The 22228-nt window shown below is 40.9% G+C and overlaps 1 protein-coding gene across 1 annotated transcript; it reads right to left on the reverse strand.

Moving 5' to 3' along the window:
• Positions 1 to 11119: 11119 nt before the first annotated feature.
• Positions 11120 to 14637, reverse strand: id4 (inhibitor of DNA binding 4). Its single transcript, XM_084358297.1, has 3 exons — positions 13873 to 14637; positions 13273 to 13338; positions 11120 to 12572 (listed from the first exon to the last, which is right to left on the reverse strand). Exons 1-2 carry the CDS (start codon positions 14239 to 14241, stop codon positions 13291 to 13293), a joined length of 417 nt encoding a protein of 138 aa, XP_084214423.1. The 5' UTR covers positions 14242 to 14637; the 3' UTR covers positions 11120 to 12572; positions 13273 to 13290.
• Between the last annotated feature and the right edge of the window lie 7591 nt (positions 14638 to 22228).

Consider the following 22228-nt stretch of genomic DNA (forward strand, 5'->3'; position numbering starts at 1 on the left):
CCTCCCCTTCTGGTGGCGCATTATGGGATTTCAGAAAAAAACATTCATGGTAATGAATGGCGAGAGACAAATTATTTTTTGGTCCTCTTTGAATTGTGCAATGAATCACACATACGATGTCTGTCAATTTAAAAGAACATTTTTCAACCTGAGAAAGTAGCAGCTTGTCATAAAACTAATGAAGTTTGAAGACTTTCAAAGTACGGCATTAGAAAGATGACACTTGCTGTCTTGTTTAATGCTCACCAAAGCCCATAACTGAAACATTGTGGAGCCGTTCCTGTATATTACAGTAACAAGCTCACAGAAGGAGGAGATGAGAAGTCACCTATACAAAACTGAATGAAATGTAAAAAGTCGGGTGCCACATTTCACGTGACAAGATACAAAAAATAGTACCTTTTATTAAAATCCCTTCACACAAATCACACGGAACCTCTTCCCAGCCGACCAGGAGACTCCTCTGTGTGTTAAATACTGAATATTCAATATGCACTTATGTGTTGGAAAAAACGTCCTTTAGAGCAGAATTTTTTATTTTTTTCTTCTTTGTTTTTACCAGAACACAGAGCTTCAGACCGTCCCCACACAAAATTAGAATATTAAGTTTGTAGAATGTTTTTCTTTGTGTCTGTTATGAGTGAAAGGTCATTTTAAAGACTTAATTTTTGTGTGTGCGTGTGTGCGTGTGTGTGTTAATGCGTGCAGTGCGCTGCCCTGTATTCATGCCTGAATCTGTTCATTAGTTGCTTCCGAACTCACAAAGCTGAGATAGACAGTGGCAGTACCCAGAATGCCTTGTTCTGGGGAGCCATACGCACTTGTGTTTTGCTAATGAGCACATCCAGGGGACGTTTCTCGTAGAGGCAGACCCACACACAGATAGAAGCACACACAACTACACAGGACTGACATTCCCCTTACACAACTGCAGAGAAAGTCTCCTGAGAAAGATTGCTGCCAGGCACAAAAATGGAGAGAGCGGAGAGAGAAAGAGCAGAGCAAGAGGTGAGGGAGAGATGTGTGGGGGAGGAGGAGAAGGAGGGGGGACGGTCGAGAGAAATAAAAATTCTGCTTTATTTTTCCCTTTTCTCTCCACAAGCCTCAGCTGTTTTGTCCTCAGTGCTCGTGCCTTCAGTCCTCGCTCCGCTTTGATAGGTTTCAGCACACTCGACTGTATTGACTGCAGTCTTGGCAAGCGCGAGGACAAATCAATTAAGAGCCTCGACTGATACAGTGTCTGAGTTTTCCCCCCATTCTCAATAGCGAATAAAAGCAATTAAAAGCCGACTGTAGCACATGATGTGACAGTAATGGCCATAATGGATCGTCGTCAAGGTTCAGACGCCAGATAATGTTGTTGTTTATCTAGATGATTGTTGTTGTTTATTCATAAGCTTGGGAATCCTGCCCCCTCCTCTTGACAACCCCATACCCCGAGCCTAAACACAAACAGACGTTTGTGATATTGAAAGGTGGCCATCTGTCCAATCAGGGAATCAAGTCAATAAGGGGAACCAGTTTGGGGGCGAGACCTGATCTGGAAGACATTAGCATGTGAATTAGTTGTTGACTGGGTGCCAAAGCCAGCAGCCTAATCGCTGCCAACTTGATGACAGCATTCCCCTAATCGATGGCTTGATATCTATATGGAAACATATGGCGGGATCAGGCACACAGGCTGTGCTGCTTCATTTTGATCCAGTTTGTGCTGAATTTTAGCTCAGCATGTGAGAATTTTTTTTTTTTACCAGTGTGCAACAGAAAACGCGTCAGAAAAAAATTACATTTTCAGCAATGACATAAATATATGTAGTGCTTTATTTCTGATGAACTGAGGCCTGTTGAAACTGAAGCTTTCCCTTTGTAGAAGGTTATATTTAAATTTTCCACACACTGTAAGTGCATGAAAGGCCATTATCTTGTGAATATTTGAAGTCCTTTGATTGGACGACAATGTTTTTGATATATTTTAACTTCCCCCTCCAGTCAAAAATGTTTTGCACTTATTGCAAAAGTAGTCAGATCCTTGATTTAAAGATCTAGCGTGTTGAATTTGGTGGCATCTCATGGTGTGGTTGCAGATTGCGACCAACTGAATACTCCTCTTCTCAGCCTCCCCAACAGTGGCCACTAAAAAAACACTAAAATTGAGAAAGGTCATCTCGAGAGCCAGTGTTTGTTTTTTATGTTCTGGGCTACTATAGAAACGTGACAGTGCAACAAGGCCGACTTCGTGGAAGAATTTTAAAGTTGCTTTCTCAGGTAACAAAAACACTTCTGTAAATATGTGTAAATAATGTTTGTAACCTTGAGTACGTATGAAAGGAGGTGAATTTGTTGTCCCAGTGCTATTTATTGCTGCTCAGTTCAGTTTTCGAGTTATCAGCAGTTCATGCTCTCTATAATGTTCACTGACTTTGACAGTAATGTTGTTGATGGGGATTTTAACATTCATGTTTTATGAATGTTATGACTGTTGTCATTATGTGTCTCTCTGTCAATGATGTTGTTTTTAATGGCGGCCTGTCCACTTGTGGGGTCTCTAAAAGAACAAACCTGAAGCAACGTTAGGGCAGAAATAGATAAATAGGATAGTTGTGAATACAACGGGTGTGTTCTAAGAGACAGAAAGAGAGAGAGAGAAGTTGTTATTAAAAAAAACAGCACGTTTGGTTTTACCACCCACCAGTGATCCGACAATAAGTGGACAGCTTCAAGCCCATCAATTCCCACCTGACATTAAATGTGTCTCGACATGCGTCTTGAGTGACCACTTGTGATTGGATCTCAAGTACTAGGCCTCTGTTTGCATTATATGCAACTAGAGGCCTACACCTACATCATTAGAACAAACGCAAACAATATTTTTTTACACAAAAAAAGAAATATCTTCATGTATAATGTATAACAACGACTGAACAAGTAGGCCCAAATATTTAAGAATGTGTTGTAGACAGTCTTTCACAAAGTTTATACATTTTCCCCTAACGGCACAAGCTTCAAAATTGAGCTTTTTTTAAAGGGAGTCTGGTTATCCGCTTTCTTCTTTCTACAAAGAAATGCTGCGACAAACTAACACTTTTTACGAGGAAAATGTTCTGAATGCCCAATTGACAAGAAGGCACCAATGAGTAGATGTTTCCCCTCATGCAACTCGATATGTAAGGGAGACTGGGATACTGCTGTTAGTAGTGACTTACTTAATTAGGTGGTCTATATCCATGACTTTCACACACACACACACACACACACACACACACACACACACACACACACGCGCGCACACACGTGTCAAGTAGATCACAACAATAGTTATTTAATTAAATATGTAAAGGCATGAGATACACACCCGCATTTCTGAGCGAGGAAACAAGAAAAAAGTTTAATCTTATTGAGGAGGCGTGGTTGAGTATTTATGACATCACAACTAGTTTGCAGACATCTTGTGTTCGGCAGTTAAACTTTTCAAATGAAAAATGTTTTGCATATTCATAGATTATGGTTATGTGTCTATCGTGTCTTTCCTGTCCACCATATCTCCCCTCAGTGTCTCTGCTTTCAGTTGCGTTTCAGTGCCACCGTGCAGGGAGATAACACAGACAAATATAGATTGCTGTAAATGTGGGCGAATGCTTTTCTAATGAAATTGTAAATGATCTATATCAAAACGTATATCTGCTGCTGGATGCGCAATCTGTAAGAAACTGAAACATTGCAGTGCGCTGAAATTAATTTTTTCCATTTCCAAATATAATAGCAGTAATGCAGTTATTCAAGGTCCCCATTCGTCATCTCAGACTCCAATGTGATTTCTGTTTGGTTTGATGTAGTTTCCCCTCAGGCAGTCGCTGAAATAAAATCCCCATTTTTAAATCGGTATTCCCACTCAGAAACAATTTTGTCTGAGGAAATCTGATGGGTTATGTCTGAATCCCATAAAGAATTTCAGAAAGTGACACACAGACTCCTGTCATCCTCAATCAAGACAGAAACACTGATTTATATGAGATTTTCTCTGTCATGACCTTCAATTAACATTTTTTTAAAAATCTATCTATCTATCTATCTAGTCAAAATAATATTAACCTGTTCTGCAGCTCACAATAATACTAACTCCCATCTCCTGAGGAAATTGACCTTGAGATAAGATCATTTTGTCAAACTATGTAAATGCTATTCATGCATTTATACATTTACATCAATCCATACATATCATTTGCTATGGTTCTGCAGTCCAGTTGTGACTTTTTTTTCATGGTCTGTTTCATGACTTCATGGCACTTCTTTGCTTAATCTGCCAGTCTATGAAATATCTATATTATTTATGGCTGCAACAGTAATAAAGAGAATGATTTTCTGCTGGTGGAATCATTTGTGTTTTTTAAAATCTTGTCTGGTTAGCAGCTGACTGAATGCTGCCAACATGAAACAATCAAACAATTCATAATATACAATTATTGTAATATTGGTGTGTAGCTGGACTAGCTGACTTGTTGGTGGATTTGTTCTTTGTCTCAGTTCTCTGCTGAGTTGTGATTGAATCGTTTTTAGGGGTTGGTCTCAGGGTAGACAGGTATCTTTCTTTCTTCTTCTTTATCTCCACTCTGTAATGCTCAGAAGCTTTAATGATGTAGGTCAGGAAAAAGGGACACTTAGTGTCGTGACCTCTCTGGTAGTGATGTAATCTATGTAATATGCTGCCCAGTTTCATTATCCATTAGGGCCTCTGTCTACATAACCATTTTTTTTCTGAGAGCCAGTGTCTTTTTTCAATAGTTTCCAATAAGAAGAGAGCGTATGCAGCAGCACCCGGCTGCATCATAGCTCTTCACCTTTTATCTACAGCCACCCTGAGTGCTACGAGTTCAAAATCTCTGAACTTTTCAGAAAGACGCTGGTGTCATCAATGTCGCTGTTTTTAGGCAACCAATCATATATCGAACCAAATACTAAGTTTGTTTACAGTAACTTCCAGGTAGAAAACCCCAGCATCGCACACTAGATTACATACAGTTTAAGTGTCCTTTTTCATGATGTTATTTCAGTGTAAACATCTCATTCACCCTACCTGTAAATGCATTTTCGATGCTTCCATACCTCATTAATTACAACACACTTTCACTAACATCATGTTGGAGGCCTCATTTACCTGTTGGGCCACAGACTTAGACTGACATCAGGTGGGACTTGTCATCCGTCACTCTGGTAACCAGGAGAATGGAGGAGAAGCTTGTTCTGGCTGTATCTGACTATCCTGAGCTCTATTAGCAGAAACTATCATAACAGAAACAAAAAGCACATTTGCAGGGGCAGAACCTCGTACACTGAATTTTGCTGCTGAGTGTTATATCACCCTATGCATTGTAAGCTCGTTGTAGTCAACCCTCTGTTACCCAAGTGTTTGCTACTGTTAATCAAAACCAATGTGTAGCGTGTTATCATTTCAAAAGTGCTACCAAACGCACTGCCAGCACTTTTCTGCCTGAAAAAAACATTATGTGGTCAAAGACTTATGTTTGGCCTACACTCTTATTTCAAGTTGCTGCTGATTTGTTTGGTATTATTTGCTTGTTGTGTGATTTGCCTACATGGCCCCTGTAGTCAATGCATTTCTTTATATCCATGCTTATGTTAAAATTTTAGAATTGGTAACAAAAAATCTAGCAAATAATAATAAATAATCTTTTTGATTTTTGACGGATAAGGTTGTATTTGCATATGTCCCCAATAGAGCATCTTATGGCCGTATATTATAGAGAATATTAGCTGTAAATCACAATTAGAGAATTTGTTTTTGACTGAAAATCATGCAGAGGAGCGGGCAGTAGTTTCTGCAGCCATTGACAATGTCTGCAGCTCCTCTTCTCAGTCTTCGTTCAACTTTGACATCAACCAATCACAGAGGAAAAGCAGGAGTTTGAAAGGTAAGGGCACATGTCCCTCACATATCTATCAGAGTAAATTCATACAGGCTAGATCCAGATAAATACACCGGTGAGAGTAATAAAAACAAATGAGAAATGGATCCCCAAAAAGCAGCTGAATGAGTTTTATCCTCTCTTTGTCATCCAGCATGTGCTCCCTCTTCACTCTCCTTTTAATCTGGCTTTAAACAGCTGAAGACCTCTCACTGAAAAGCACCTGTACCTGAGTTAGACGTATATCATATTATTCTGGAAATGCGGCACATTGTTGCCTATTTCAGAGCAAAGAAGTGTAAACTAAGCCTCATTAATTAAGCTCATTAGGTGAACAGAAACCTGTTTGATTGGAGGCAGTTGGAGCCCTTCCGCTCTGATGCAGCAGCGGTATTTAACTCGCCATATTGGCTGTCTGATGGCTGCACCTCAGGGTCATGTTCTGTGACATGGCTGTTGTCCCAGTGCCACACACACACACACACACACACACACACACACACACACACACACACACACACACACACACACATAGACTAACAGAGATCCTTTAAGGGGCTTGGCAGACCCCTGGTTCCCCCTCTCTAATCACTGTGTTCTCCAGGGGGGTGCAGCCATTCTCGCTGCTCTTTGGAAAAGCTTGGCATTTGTCTGAGATCTCATTTCTGTAATTCATCGCCTGTCTCCCGGGAGCTGCGGCTGGCACTGGTGATGCCAAGTCCTCCCTCCTCCCTCCTTCTTCTATCTCTCTCACACTCCCTATCCCTATTCCTCCTCTCTTATTGCGTCCCTTTTCTCCGTCTTCCTCTCTTTCACCCCTGTCGTTGTTTGTTGTTGCCCTGAAAGAGGCCCTGACTAAAGCTAAACTGGTGGGTGTACACACATTAACTCTTGTGATTGTGTTTGATGGCCACTCCAGGCTCAGATCGCATGAAAACGTGGAGTGTGTGCGTGCACGTCCTTCTTCCTCGAGTATCTCCGAGAGCAAAGCGTCGACCGCGGCTGCTAAATTAAAACGAATGTTCCACGTTGGGATTATTGTTTCTTCATTTTTTTCCCTTCAATATATAAAAACATAAGTGTCAAATCATTAAGACACAAACAGCCCAAATGAAGAAATAATTACACATCAATTATCACTAGCAATATGAATGTGGAAAATATAATTGTGATTAATTAGGCTCCAGTAACAAATGTGCATCTGTTACTTATTGGGAATAGCAGTGAGGAGAAAAAAGATAGATAGCAGTTCATTTTTCAAAGGTATTCTTTAAAAAGCAGCGCAGAGTATTCCATAAAGTATTCACTGGCTTTCTGAAAAAAATAAGACTTTAAATATTTAAGATGTGCTGTGATGTCTCGCTGTAGCTGAAGCTTCCTGTGCGTCTCCAACTCTTGTTTTCCAGTCGCAGCAGTACAGGTGAATTGCTGCAGCTCACATTTTGTTTATGAGTAAACGGCTGTTGGTGGCAGGCATTTTAAGCTAATAGCTGCTTTAAATAGCTGCAATTAGTGAGAAGCATGAGATATTTAATCACTCTAGACCAATTAGTCTGTAATCAAGTAGTGTCCAAGAGCGAGCACGTTTTTGTCCTCCACTGTTCCTCTGCAAGCACCCGCCATATATTTCTCTGTGCGCCAGGAAGAGCAGTGATTAACACGCAGGGATATAGGCCCCCGTGGAACGCCGTAATGCGGAGTTAAATCAGGGAGAGCGGGAGGCGAGACACGACAACCAAACCTGTTATTGCAGTTTAACATATGCAGAAGGTTAATTCAAGGCAGAGACGATGGCGAGCATCCTCATTTTATGCGTTTGTGTCACGGTGCCTAGTACAAATTTGTGAAATTAGGAGCCGCTGTGTTTCTTCTGTTTGGAACCGCACTAGAAAAAAACAATAGATTTTGTAGATACAATCAGTGGTGGTAGTTTCACCTGAAAGAGGAGCATAAAAGAAGGCTAGACAATGAGCATGGGAGGTTTAATCAGAAATCTCGCAAAACTGCAAAATCCCCCTTGTAATTTTAGTTTTATATTGAATCTTATGCATGACAGGCATTTTAAAGACATAGGGAAAACACACAATTGCATGCGTAGAAATAAGAGCACACACTCTCACACGCTCACACCTGTGCAAACAATTGGCTCCACTTGCAGCCCGGCCAGTCCCTTGTTTTGATAATAATGATACTGTGTTCATAAAGACATTTCCAAGTGACTGGTCACAGGGCCTGCACGTCCACTCCCTCAGCCTCAGCTCAAGGGTGGAAAACTGGTTGACCGATGCGGTTTGGGCCTCCTTATCAAACAGGATGTGATGCTTTCCCACGATCTGGAGCAGGGAGCACAGCAAGGCCACAGGTAAGAATTGAACCGTAATGTTTAACCAGTTGGTGGAAAAAAGAAAAGAGGCAGAAAGAGCTGATGAAGAGTCCCAGACGTTTGCTGCACGGCTGTTTCTCTCCCAACAGGGATTATTTGGAAAATCCTGCAGTGCTAATGCTGGAGACATGCAGGATGGGGCGCCACTGTGGTAGCTAATAGCGAAACAGTGAGTCAACATATGGCTGCAGCAAAGTATAATAGGAGCATAAATGAATAATGTATCTGGGGATGGCAGCAGTTTGAGTGTTGACTAATAGAGAGAATTAGACCTACAGATCATGGAGCGGTAAGTCCTGTCCTGTGTGTATGCTCTATTACACTGCAGCTGTGAGGGAAAACGTGTCTTTATGAAACATCATGTAATGGCGAGCAGGATAAAGTTAATATGTACATGTAGTGCATATGAATATAAGCGTATAGCTGATTGGCTGTTGAATTAAAGCCGTATGTCTCTGCCAGAAAATGGCACATTTATTACATCCTATATAGATAAATGTGTTTTCTATGTAGAATGTAAAAATGATATTTTCTGTAAAAGTGCGGCCTACAGTGGCGAACACTTTGAATGTGAAAATGATCATGAGGTGGGAGGAAAATCATATATCAGGACTGATTTTCCAACAGGAGCTGTGCACATTTTTAAGTTGATCACTAAACATTTAACACTGTATGAATATTTTAATGTAGCCAAGAAAATGCACATGGCAAATAAACATTCATATTATGGTTTGTCATAATGTTTCAGTTCAAATCCTCCTTACCTTCCTGGTAACATCCGTTGAATATTGATACGTCTTTGATCTATATGCGATAAAATGACCAGCATTGTTGTATAAAGTGAGTAAATGGCTATGTCATATGATGGATGGTTAGCAGGGTTAACTGAGTTAAAGGGTCAGCTTGGGTTATCTCCACCGTATCCCTGTATTTATCTATGAAAAGCAGCATTTCTCAGACAAAATTCATTTGTGATGCTCTCACCAACTATGTAGTCACGGCTAATGAAGCCTGCTCTGGACTGTCAGACTCGTGTTGCACTCCCTCTGAGAACCAGAATATATTTTATCATATCAGGGAGGTCTAACTGTAAAGCTGGCCACCTGCGCTTTAACATAGTTTTTAATTCTGTCTTGTTTTTGTTATCACTCTCACACACGTACACATTTCACATCACCAGGACAGTTCTTGTCAAGGGCAGTGTGGACTATAAACACATACAGGTGGCCTGCACGGCCTGCTTATCCTCAGATGGTCACGGTGGAGCAGCATGTCTGAAAGGTGTCTGCAGCACCCACATGGCATCTCTGTCGCTGGGCTTGTCGGTGTCAAACAGGCGCTTTAACCCGCATTCAGCAGGTTGATGTGGGGACAGCTGAACAAGGGTCAGTGTGTCTACAAGAAAGAGCTGCAGCTCCGTGAGAAAGGAGGAGGAAAGAAAGGATACTCACTGTAACTAATTACTGTGAGGTGGATACTTGAGGACAGTTGTTTCAAGCGATTACAGTAATGTTATTTAGAATAAATGTAATCGTTATTTCACTGCATTTCCACACTTTGCCTTAGAAAATCAAGAAAATATTTAGAAAAGAATTTTACGGATTGAATTTTTCTTTTAAGATTTTTTTTCTTTCCCCCGCACTTGAAAATCATCATCAGCGTTATAACATTAATCAGACTATTTTTCAAATCTTTGAAACATTTGAAACATTTAAGATATCCGGATATTTCTGCTCAAATGCTCCCGTAAACCCGATGAGGCCTTGTACAGAAATACTGCAACTTTCTCACAATTAACACTGTGACTGAAATGATTGGTTTTCTATTTTTTACCCCAGCGATTATGTGGTGATTTCTTCCTTTTTACGTCACACTTCTTTACTTGATTTTTTTTTTTTCAGTATCTTTGTTGAGATGGAAAACTTTTAATCCCTGAATTCTATTTACTGGCAATACTGGTAATCTAGGAAGTAGTGTTTACTGTGTGTTTTTACTGATCACAGGTTACTCCAGGTGAAAGTGTCAGACGAATGCCAGACAGCTCAAGTAAAAAACAAAAATGTACGGTTCACCTGAATGATGCCGGTTTAGCATTTTTGTCGTGATTTGCTATTTTCATTTGTACACACAGAGGTATTTCCATTTTTGGCACATGCTATTTGCATTGTACTTGCTACAGAGGCCTGTTTAAGATTTACAGAGTGCATGACATAAATAAAGTTTGTGAAATCTCTACTCAGTGAATACGATTCCACAAATGTTCCATTGCTGGGGTTGTTTTGTATTATCCCTTTCTTTTTGAAAAAACAATATTATTTAGAACAATAATATTACTTCTGTCTACCAATTATATGCACATATTCTGTTGAAGGAGATGTGTTGCAAGAATAAATCCTCTACTTTAAACATTTATATGACCAACGATTGCTTTTGCAAGAAGACGATTTTATTGCTTATAACATTTAAAATGGCTAACACCTGGTTATTGTTTAACATGATCTGATTTCATCATGTGATTTCCTGACTTTCTGCGGTCCTGCTGAAGCTGTGGCCATGTTTGTGGTGGAATTAATAAAAAAGGCCACAAAACAAAAAGCTTTATCCCTAAATCCTGTAAAATAGGTTTAAGGACTTAGATGACATCTGCAACATTTTAATATCTTCACCCACCCGTTATTTTCCACGAGACTCACATACTGTATTACATTTAGTTGGTTATCCTGCACCTCCCCCCTTTTTTCCTCGTTATTTCACGTTGGCACTGAAAGGAATGAACATAAAGATGCCCCCTGAGACAAAACTTGAGACGACACAATTCTTCCTGGAAACTTTAATTGTTTTGACAACTCCTCACAAGCCAGTGAAGGTCAAGTCCAACAGTGCAGCTGACAGTAATGTACAAGTGCCCTCTCACACTGGCAGGAGGGTGGTGAGGTAAATTCGGTGTTCAATGTCATGAAAAATAAAGGTTTTTTTCTTTCTCTTTACATTAACAATGACTGCTGACTCTCCAACAGGGAAATCATTTCATATTCACTTAAAGACACTGCCTGTCTGAAAACAATCCGTTGTTGTCCAAAATGAGTCTGTTAATGTTCACATATTCTATCAATTCATAACCCGAGTTTAATGATTCGATGGTGTCAATCATTAACTTCTCAAGTAGAAGCTCCGACTGCGCAAATATAACATTTCTGAGACATTGTTGCAGTGATTTTTGTTAAGCTATTACATTATAAACACTGTCAGAAGTGCTGTACCTCTCTGATTAAATTATCAACAAGAGTGCAATGTAACAGAATCAAACCAGGCCTTTAAAAAAAAAAGATCAAACTGCAGACCAAGCCTTCGCTCTGAGAGGGTCAAAGTTGTCATAGTTAATGAGTACAAAACAATTCAAGAGAAAGCTAAGCAGGGCAAATAATAAAAGAACTTGTGTTGAACTCCACCACATATCTACACAGGGAGGGCTGCTTCAGTGCACATTCAATATCTCTGCAATGAGCCTGACATGCTACATATTAAACTAGTCCAAAAACACTGCAAAGAGTTAACTGATATCATCATGTGAGGACATTATTGGCAGAGCATAACCACGTTCATTTACTAAAGACTTAAAAGTGGAAACACAATATTTACATAACGACAAAAAAAGGTTTTAATAAAAATATCTTATAATTACAATAGTCTATTTTAAGCATATAAGTCTTCCTTTCACATACTTTTTATAGAACATTTGTGTCTCTATATGTACAATCTTAATTGTCTCGAATCAGAATTGTTCTTTTGTACAATATCAAACATTTTAAAGGTTCCAGGGACGACATCCCTGTTCAACACAAATCATCTATTTTAAACAATAGATGTCCAAAACATGTACAATGATTTTCGCAGTTTAGTAAAGCTTTAAACTGGAGTCATTTTTAGTTATTCTTTAAGCACAATTCACAAACAGTTTTCATAGCTGTTGACAGACGGGTTTCCAACAGAAACTTCTCACCGTGCGGATTCCATTTTTTCACTCTTTTGGAATTTTCAAGTGACAAGGTGTAAAGTTAGAGCAACTTAAACAGGAGGAAGAAGAGGGAGATGTCTACATACTGATTCCTTGTTCAGTGGAACCAAAAAAGCTGATATGAATAGTGATTTTATTTGGGTTGAATTCCTCCAAGCGGTTTTGAAATCCCCTTGTGATTGTGCCTCCAGTTGGGTGTGAGTCCCTGGCGAAGCTTTGCTGGCTTTGGAGCGGCTCTGAGCAGCCTGCACACCTGTGGAGGGGATGAATAGCAGCGGGGGGGTGAGCTACAGTGCTCCAGACTGACTGGCGCCACCGATAAAACAGAGGCCATGCTTGATCAACAACCCAAAACAAACCAGGTCAAACAACAACCACGCAGCTCCTCAGGCTGTGGGGCAAGGCTGCCGAGAGGCTGCTGAGGCTCTCAGACAGACTGCCAGAGTGTCTTACTGTAACACACACCACACACATGCTTTTAGCCTTATCCAGGTGTGTTTAGATTCAAAGCTATAAATCTAACCTTAGAGCCAGAGCAGCAGCTTGAATAAAAAACTGTGAGAGTGAATGAGTGAGAGAGAGGAAGGAGTGTGTGTAAGAATAAAAGAGAGGGCACGCTGAGGTTTTAACCCTCTCTTCTTTCCAGATTGCCACACCAGTGACAGTTATTGCGCAAAGCACAGCTGCCTGTGAGGTTGGTGCCAATTTAGTGTTCCTCAATTATTGTTTTCTCTGAGATCTACTGGCCTCCCCAGAGCACTCTACAGATTGTCAATCCACACCACATATAGGCAACAATAATCAAGTTAATGGGGATGCCTCAGTGACCAGCACATGGTGGTTTCTACTGGTCACATCTATTAATTAAAGAGCAGCAACTAAACTTCTGATTGTAAATAAAAAAATAAGACAAAAACATTTCAAATATTGAGTAATATTTTAATTCAACTTACCAATGCAGTGCTTACATCTCAGCGGCATAAAATAGAGTCCTCCGGCTTTTTGACTATAGACGTCCTCTACAAAAAGGAGAAGAAAAAGAAACATGTAAAACCATTTGAGCAGCCATGGAAAAGACTAAATAAAAGCAAGCCACGAAGCACTGCAAAATAAATGATATGCAGCAGAGCAGCAGAGAATTAGCCCGCGATATCTGCCATAATAAATTCTCTTATTGCCTACTGAATAACAAATTGCCCTTATTGTGCGCAGTGGAGTGGGCTGCAGGCTGAGGTACTTCACCAATCCTGGGATAAGGTGGGCCTCTGACACACACTGTCATTATCATGCAAATCATACAGCCCGCAATCAAGTGCGCAATCTAACCCACATCAAATGCGTTTTTGCGCACGATTTTTTCAACGTGAAGTGTTTAGTATTTTGATTCCTTTCTTTTCACAACATCCAGAGGACAATGACACATAACAGGGCATGACGCGCTTTGTCTGAGTCTGACTGGCAGATGGCACGGGGAGTTACAGTAAATCGGGGTCTCCGGTAAGTCCCGGTAGAAACGAGGAATGAAAGAGTCCTCTCCGCTGATTAAAGCTTACCTGATGGTGGTCAGTGTTGAGCACCGTCAGCGGTGTCCGGCTGGGGTTGGAAGCTGGAGGAGGGTAGGTCCCGGTCTGTTGTTTATGGAGAGATGGGTGCGTCTCCAGGGCCAGCTGCAGGTCTAGGATGTAGTCTATGACATGCTGGAGGATCTCCACTTTGCTGACTTTCTTATCCTGCGGAATGGTGGGCACCAGGCGCTTCAGCCGGCTGTAGCAGTCGTTCATGTCGTACTGCAGGCAGAACAGGTCCTCCTCTTCCATCCTGCACCGGGCGATGTTGAGGCTCTGCTTCGACAGATAGTGCAGGGAGAGCTCGTTGCCGCTGGAGGAGGAGTTCTGGGGGCGGACTGGAGTAACAGCCTTCATCTTAGATAACCAACGGCTCAGAGAGAAGCAACGCAAAAAAAACCAAACAAATGATTACACTACTGGTAGCAGGAGGTTTGGAGATTACAGCACGGCGCTGTAAACACGACAAAAGCTACTCTAATACAGCCGCAAATGAGCGAGAGAAAAAGAGAAATCAAAAAGCGAAATTCTAGTCTGTCAACACATCCCGTGGAGCCTTACAGTTCCTCTTACTTCAGCGGGCTCGATGTGAAAGGAATGAATAGATTTCCTACATTTATAGAGGAGAGGGGAGGCGCCAAGCCAGCCGGCTGACAGATCAGGGAGAGAAGCTGGTCAATCACCGGCAGCCCGCTGCCCACCGACCCCACAACGGAGCCGAGAAAAAGGCGTGTCTCATTCTGTGTGCGCTGCGATGGGCTGCCTGTTGGTAGAAGAGGTGTTTGCATGTGTGTGTGTGTGTGTGTGTGAGAGAGAGGCAGAAAAAGAGGGCGGGGGGATTTAAAACACTCAATAATGCATTACTGACGCCATACAAAGAAAAAAGTCTCAAGTATCTTGAGAGGCATATCTTGAATATTTTCTGACTGATCGAGCCAGAGGTGGTGGTGGTGGTGGTATATTTGCACAATTCACCAGGCTGATTGGCGTCGGATTGCATGTTTACTGCCTTAGTCATTGATGCGTAATTACGCACAGCCTCGCTTGTACTGATGTGACAGATGATCCCGAGCCGAACCACCTGCTTAGAAATAGTAACCTGTCCCACTTCAGTGCGGAAATGAAAATGTAAACGTAATCTGACATTAGCCAAAATAATTCAACTTCCCAAAAAATAAAACTAGCCAAAAGTAAGATAATATTCTAATTCATGTCGGGACGGAGGATGCGTTAATATTGACCGTTAACTTGATTAACTAACTTTGCCCTCATTGTAAATTATTACAACGTTATTTATGCAGCATTCTTTCAGTGAATTGTAATTTTACTTTGAAACTTGGAAAAAAAACGTGGTGTTAAGGACATCTAATTGTAGCTCATCGTCATCTCTGACTGAAGAAACTGTTAATATGACTTCATGAAATATCTTCTTTCTCACAACCCATGACTGCAGCTCTATGGGAGCCGGGACAGGCCAATTTGGCGGCGCCTCCTTGCCATTCCTTGCTCCAGCTGTGTGTTATTGTGCCTCCTACATTCCTCCGCTCTCGGGGACGCGTCGCCGCTCCGCTCCCTCCCTCGCAGCCGCCTATTGAGTTGCCCCGCCGGGTAGACTGCCTGGCGCCACACATGGGGAGCTCATCCATTCACTCTCCTCTCCTCTCCTCTCCTCTCCTCCTTTTTTCCTTCTTTCTTACTTTCTTTCTTTTTTCTGTCTTTCTTTCTTTTTGTCAGACAGGTTGCCAAGACAACACCGAAGCTCCACTCAGCTTCAGGTCAGCCTGAATCCTGAGTGTTTTCCATCTAGGATGCATAGGGGGGCCTTGAGGTCTGAGTCAAGCAGGGATGACACCCACCTCAGCGCCTCTTTGGAGGTTTAATGTCCCAAACTTTATGGGAACCACCACAGTCTCTTCTGTCATGAATATTGAAAGGCTTAAATGGCTTTAAATGGTTATTTTCCTCTTCTCTCTGTGTCTCTGTCTTCCTGCCTCTGTCTCTCTCTTTCTGTGTTTTCTGTTGCCATGGGAAGTGACTGTTCTGCTCAGTAATGTGTGCAACAATGTTTGGTTCATGGACAATTTCAAAGGTTTCAGTGGTGTAAATCTTTGATAGTAGCCTTTCCACTAGCAACATGGTCCACGAACTCTTGCCCATGACAAGCAGATGACGGACTAGGTCTGAGAGAAAAACACTGTCCAGCTGAGCTGAAGCAATGACTCACTGATGCTTCCATTTTGACCATGTATGTCCATAATAAAAACAGAAAGTTGGAGATTCTGCTCAGAGTCTGATGATCCAACTTTAGGGAATTTACACAGAAAACCAGTGAGACATTATGAACTCGTCGAGTGATATATATGTCCAGATGACTGTTGTTGATTGTATCTGAGTATGTATTGCTACATTTTTATATTAATTGTGAAAAGAAATGATAAACAACAAAGGGATGGCCAACTGTATCTACAGTATATTACGTTGTTATTAAGAAAGGGGTGGTGTGTGGGTGTGTGTAAGTATTTTGGGTAAAGGTGTATTATTTTTTTCTGTTTGAATGAATGAAATTTAACCGTGAAATGTATTAGTATGTGTGTTTGGTGGCTCTTACATACAGCATACATCCTCTAAGTTTTCCTGATTTATCTAAAGTATGAAGGCCTGCTCACAATAGCAGTTCACCCAGCAACATGGTCATTCCAATGTAGGCTTGCTGCAATGATGATTGGCTATTATATAGAAAATTAAACATGTCCACATTTTTTAATGTCAAGTTCAATTTTAGTGAACTTTGATTCCATTCAACCATTTACCAAACCATCCTGACCATCGAGCTTTAATGAGAACTGGATACAGTGTCAGTGCCTACAGTGCCTATTCATTAAAGCTGCTCAGTGGTGCATAAAGACAAAAAAGTTAGACTTCCCAGTTATAAAATTACCCGATCTGTAACATTGTTGGACCCATAGAATGAGGACACTAGAGATTCGGCTTGCTGAGTTGGCTAACTTCAGGTTAAGCCCCTGGCCAACTTAATCTGGGATAAAATGATTTAACAGTGTGGCTCTTCTAGACTTTCCAAATGTTATCGGACCGAATGGATCAAAGTCTCATAGTGAAATGAGTCATTTCGCTGGAGCTGTGACGCCAACATAAATGTATCCATTAATGTACAGCCACTTCTTTTACAATGTATGTTTATGGGGAAAAGTCGTTTGGGCGTCACATGACTTTGTAATTACACTGTTTGGCCACTATGTCAAATTGGCTTCAAAGCCTGGCGCTCCTCCTGGGGGCTTGATCTTGACAGTACTGACCTGTGAGGGAACAAAGAGCTGGAGAGTCCAAAATTGAGGAAGCTATCAGCTTCATAGCTTATTTGCTCTGTCACAACATCTACTTTTATTTAACCTCTTTTATTGGAGTATAAACTGCTCCACAATAGAGGAGTGATTTGCAGACAGTTATGAGGTAGGAGCTAAAGCATCAGATATGTCTCGGATTAGTCTAGCTAAAATGAACGCCATTTAGAGAGAGCTTTTGTTGCACTTTGGTAACTCTTTATTGGATGGAATAATGTACAATGCTGAGGACAAAATGCAAAGGGTAGTAAAAGGCATAGTACAGAGTAAAAATAAAGAAGGTCTGAGAGCTGCTGGTAGACCAGTAGATCAGTTATTTACAACCTGACATTACAAGTTTTCCCTTCCATAACCACATATTTATGAGGATGCACAGATTAATTTTGCTGTGCCACCAGACCAGGCCTTAATATAACATCTTTCATTACTCTTGGCAGGTTAAGGTTCAAGGAATAACCTTTATAAATGCAGAGTTTTGTGTGTCCTTTGGCAGAAATGTAAACAAGATGCTCTTTGACTTTTTGCGCTCAATAACCTTGTTATATTCTATTCTTGTCTGTCTTTCGCCTTGTACACAGTCAACGATGCATGGATCAACCTCGGGTTTAACACATGCAATAAGGCAAAGTTGGTCAGAACAAAGAGGAAACATGAGTGTGCATTATCTCTCTGCCCTTCTGTCTTTGCGTTTGCTGTCCTATGCTTCCTCTGCATGTACTTCTCTAATTGTGGCCCTTCTGGCACTACTTCCCCAAAGGTTTATAGCGGTGCTGACTGGGGAATGAATCTTGGTAACCAGAGACTCATTACTAGATAAGGCTAATAGGCGAAGCCCTCTGTTTGTTGTGACTACACAATGCGGAGACAGGGACCAGACTACTAACTTAAGCAGTCTGCTCTTTCTGACAAAACTCCATTTATGCAGTTCAGAAGAAAACTGAGAGAAAGTCTTGCATTAGTGGTATTTCAGCTACATTTTTGGTAGTGGGCCAACATTGCAGCAACCGTGTACAAAGTGGAAATTACACGATGGCCACATTTCGCAAGAGGTTTCCGTGAGATGTGGTTGAATTGAGTGTGGGGACACACTCTCAGGTGACACCTCCTTTTCCCCCCTGGTTTTCAAACTGGAGGTAAGGTCATTTCACGGAGCATGTTATGATGGTAGCCAACAACAAGAGCCACCTGACACTTCCACGTTTTATAAATGTTGAATTTATGTTTAGGTTGACAGAATCTATTTTACATTGTGAGGATAACAATTGTATGAAACAGAAATGTTTCAACTGAAGGCGTTTAGGATTCAAGATAACTCAAAAATGATATTCAGTTCCACTGCCTGATAAGGTTTTGTGGAAGGCTGCTTCCTCACAAGGATAATATTTTTGATCCCAGTGTACACATACGTACACACGTTATATCCAGATGTAGGAGTAAATAATATTCTACAGCTTAAGAAAACCACAAAGCACCATTCCACTTCACACTGAACCCTGACTTACTACCATGCCTTTAAAGCTATATGTGAACACTCATTTGGTTGAGTGCCAGAAAAGTTAGCGCAAACAAACAATCTACAAAATACACTGGGTGTAAAACTTGTACTGATAACATGTTTGACAAGGAAAAGAAGCTACATCTTAAGCTCGACCAAATCTGTTTACAATCTCATAAGACTCAAATTTAAAGCCTTGGCTCTTAAACTTTACAGCATGAATAATTACATGGTTTATTCAGTGTAATAACCAAATGCCAAAATAAACAACTTTAAATGATATCAGCAAATAACTGCCAGTTTTTTTAAAACAACCTATAGCTTACAGCCCCTGGAAACTGACTTGTAAAAAGCCCCCACCTCTCAGACACACCCAGCCTGAAAGAGGTTGCAGTCACACAACTTATCTCAAGCCCACACGAGCCATCACAGCCTGAAACCCTGCTACCTATCCCAGCACATTCTCAGAAACCTTCACCATCACATGACTCCTGAACTCTGGCCCAGCTGTGCAGGTTGCACGTTTGCTGGTTCTGGTTTGGATGGGTGACAGAAGAGCTTGTAAATAAAACCCAACAGGTGGACTGGCTTTCTGTCATTCTGTCTGAGCTTTAGTAGTGACACTCTTTCTCTGTGTCTTCATAAGTCACACAGCCTGCACAACAGTCAATAATCTATCAAACTACATCTAACGTTTGCATGCACAGTATTTGCTATCTGTCTTTCTCAGGTGTAGGAGAGCTGGGGAATCTTCTGAACCCAGATCTGTCTGTGTCAGCTGGCTCAGCTATGGCTCTGACTGGTGAAGCCACTTTTTTTTTTTTTGTTCCCTCCAGGTGACACAGTTTGCACAACAGGCCTAATTCCCCGATGGCCTCCCAGCTAAACATCTCTCACTGTGTCATTTACACAGGTGCATTCACTGTTTACACTGTGCAACCTGAGTAACCATCCACAGACACACACATGCACACACACCTACTTGCAAACACAAATGCATCATGAAAGACAGCTGAGAGATAGTTATAGTAAATAAAAGGGATGGAAAATGTGGTATAGGATAAAAATAGCGTATAAAGGAAAGAAAACCCACTTAGACAATTCTCTCCGCTGGCAGGCGCACCATGTGCCAGTCCACCTGTGGGGTTTGTGTTTAGTAGCCATGATCTATCCTCGCATTAACTGTGCTAAAAGTGGTAGCCGTGTTCTGGGCCACACTCATTTAGGTCACGAGCAGTTCAGTGAAGTCTAAAAGCATAATTCACTGCTTTCTTGTCATCGCCACTGGGAGTTTTTCATAATTCCCCCAGCTGCTACTTTCACTTCCCCATTTCCCACCGTGGTCACATCAAACACTCCTGACCTGGCGTTTTGGATGCTCGCTCAGTTTGTCCTGTTTGTACTCCAAACTGTAGAGAGACACAAAAACATGTAGGTGCAGACAGATATTTGTGTGAAGTGTTCTCTTTGTGTTTGTGATGGTCTCTCTGTGTGTGTGTGTGTGTGTAACAACAGGTGCACCTTTGTTGCATCCTGTTGTGCAGCTGCTGCCCTGCTTGTTGTCTCTTCTACTAGCATCCGAGCCTAAATTGTCCCCTCTTTCAGGGTAAGCCTTGTACCATATTTTATTGTTCTGTTTTGTTATAATATATATATATGTATATATATATATATATATACGGCTCAAACATTTCCTGTAACTGAGCAGAACATCAGCTGAATACTTGTTTCCTTTGCTGATGATGCAAGTTTGGTGACAAAATGTTGATGTGAGCCAAAGAGAGAGACAGAGGACACAACGCCTGTCTGTCTACAAACACGTCAAAGTGAGAACTGAGCAGCATTAGTAAGCTGGACTGTGTGCATGACATCATGCCCAGAATCATTTATTGACATTCTACAATACGTGTCATATCACGTTCACATTACATGTTTATGACATGACCTTTTAATCAGGAGGTGGAGGGGATTGTGATAGAGATACAGCTGGGCTAGAAGGCTGCCAAGCCAGTATTTAAGGACCATGGGGCGATTTCCAGCTGTTTGTGGCGACAGAAACTGGATATTTTTGTTGAGATGTCCAGACATCTCCAGCTGTGTTTGTGACAACCAGAACAGGTATTTTAAACCCAGACATGTTCTTCGCTGACCCTAACTGCGTGTTTTTGTTCCTAAGCCTAACCAATAAAATTGAAAATTGAACCTGACAGAAATGTTTCAACATATCTGTGGTTTGCAAAAAAGTACATTGCCAACATTTATTCCGCTGATTTGCAGTACAGATTTGCATATAAATATTGAGCATAAATAAAACAATGAATAGTAATGAAGTATGCTCATTGCTAAAATGTGTTAAAAGGAAAATTAGCTTACATTTTATGTTTTCAAGGGCAAAATAGATGGACACATGTATGTGTTGTTTTTAATTTACCTTTCTGTGACTGCACCAGTTCACATTTTTGCCGGCTTCTCTGTGAAAAGCTGTAATACAAGTAGTTTTTACTGTGCAGCCTGATTCTAGTCCCTCTGTTGAGAGTTGAGATGTATCAGCATTTCTTTGAGCTCTACCTGCAGTGGAAAATCATTTGCTCCTTATATTTAACTGCTGTGCTCTTGGAAAATGTGTCTGCGGGGAACACACGTTGTGTTACAATGACAACTAGTGACCATGAGCTGTGGTCACCGGTCTTTTTTATTACGTCAACAGTGTATTTAATATAATAATGAATTATTATGTTTTCAAAAGTAATATAAAAATATAGTAATGTAAATGTAGCCTTTTTTAATGTGGCATAATTAAAGACATACAGTAAATGTCCAGTAAAAAACATGGGAACAAATCTAGTGGCTTGTGGCTCGACATATCCTTAAGGCACCCTCAGTGAAGCCCTGCTGTAGAATAGAGAATACTTCATTTTTAACATAAAACATTGTTCCTGCAGATGTGGGCAAATCAAAAGCATTCCTTGAGATCTCCTTGTCATGGTGCTGAGCACCTCCTGTAAACTCAACCATATGCCATTTGTTATAGTGTGAGTAACACTTAGGCATAAGGTATGTTAAGAAATAGTAAGAGACTAACATTATCTCAGCAGTGAAAAATGAGCTTTAAACGAGCTCCATTTAGCCATTAAGCTAATTGTAAATGATGAGTGGCCCAGTCTGGTGGTTCGGTGGAATATTCTAAAAATAAAAATATAGGAAAATAATTAATAATAATAATTTTTAAAAAAAGACCAACTCGTTAATGAGAAGTACATACATTCTCTGAGGGTGGTGGGCAATAGGGTTAGGATTGCTGTGTGTACAGCTGAAAACCATCGTCAATTATTTGAACATGACTAAATATTACAATTCTGCACACCTGAAATTGAACTGGAAGCATTCATCAGCTTTTGCTTTTTGTAGTATATTAATTTGCAGAACTTCACTTTGAATATCAATGGCATCACTTCCCATATACAGTACCTAGGTTAGGAGAAAATAATTG

Source organism: Pagrus pagrus (assembly GCF_965226575.1).
Source record: "Pagrus pagrus genome assembly, chromosome: 7".
Lineage (NCBI taxonomy): Eukaryota > Metazoa > Chordata > Actinopteri > Spariformes > Sparidae > Pagrus > Pagrus pagrus.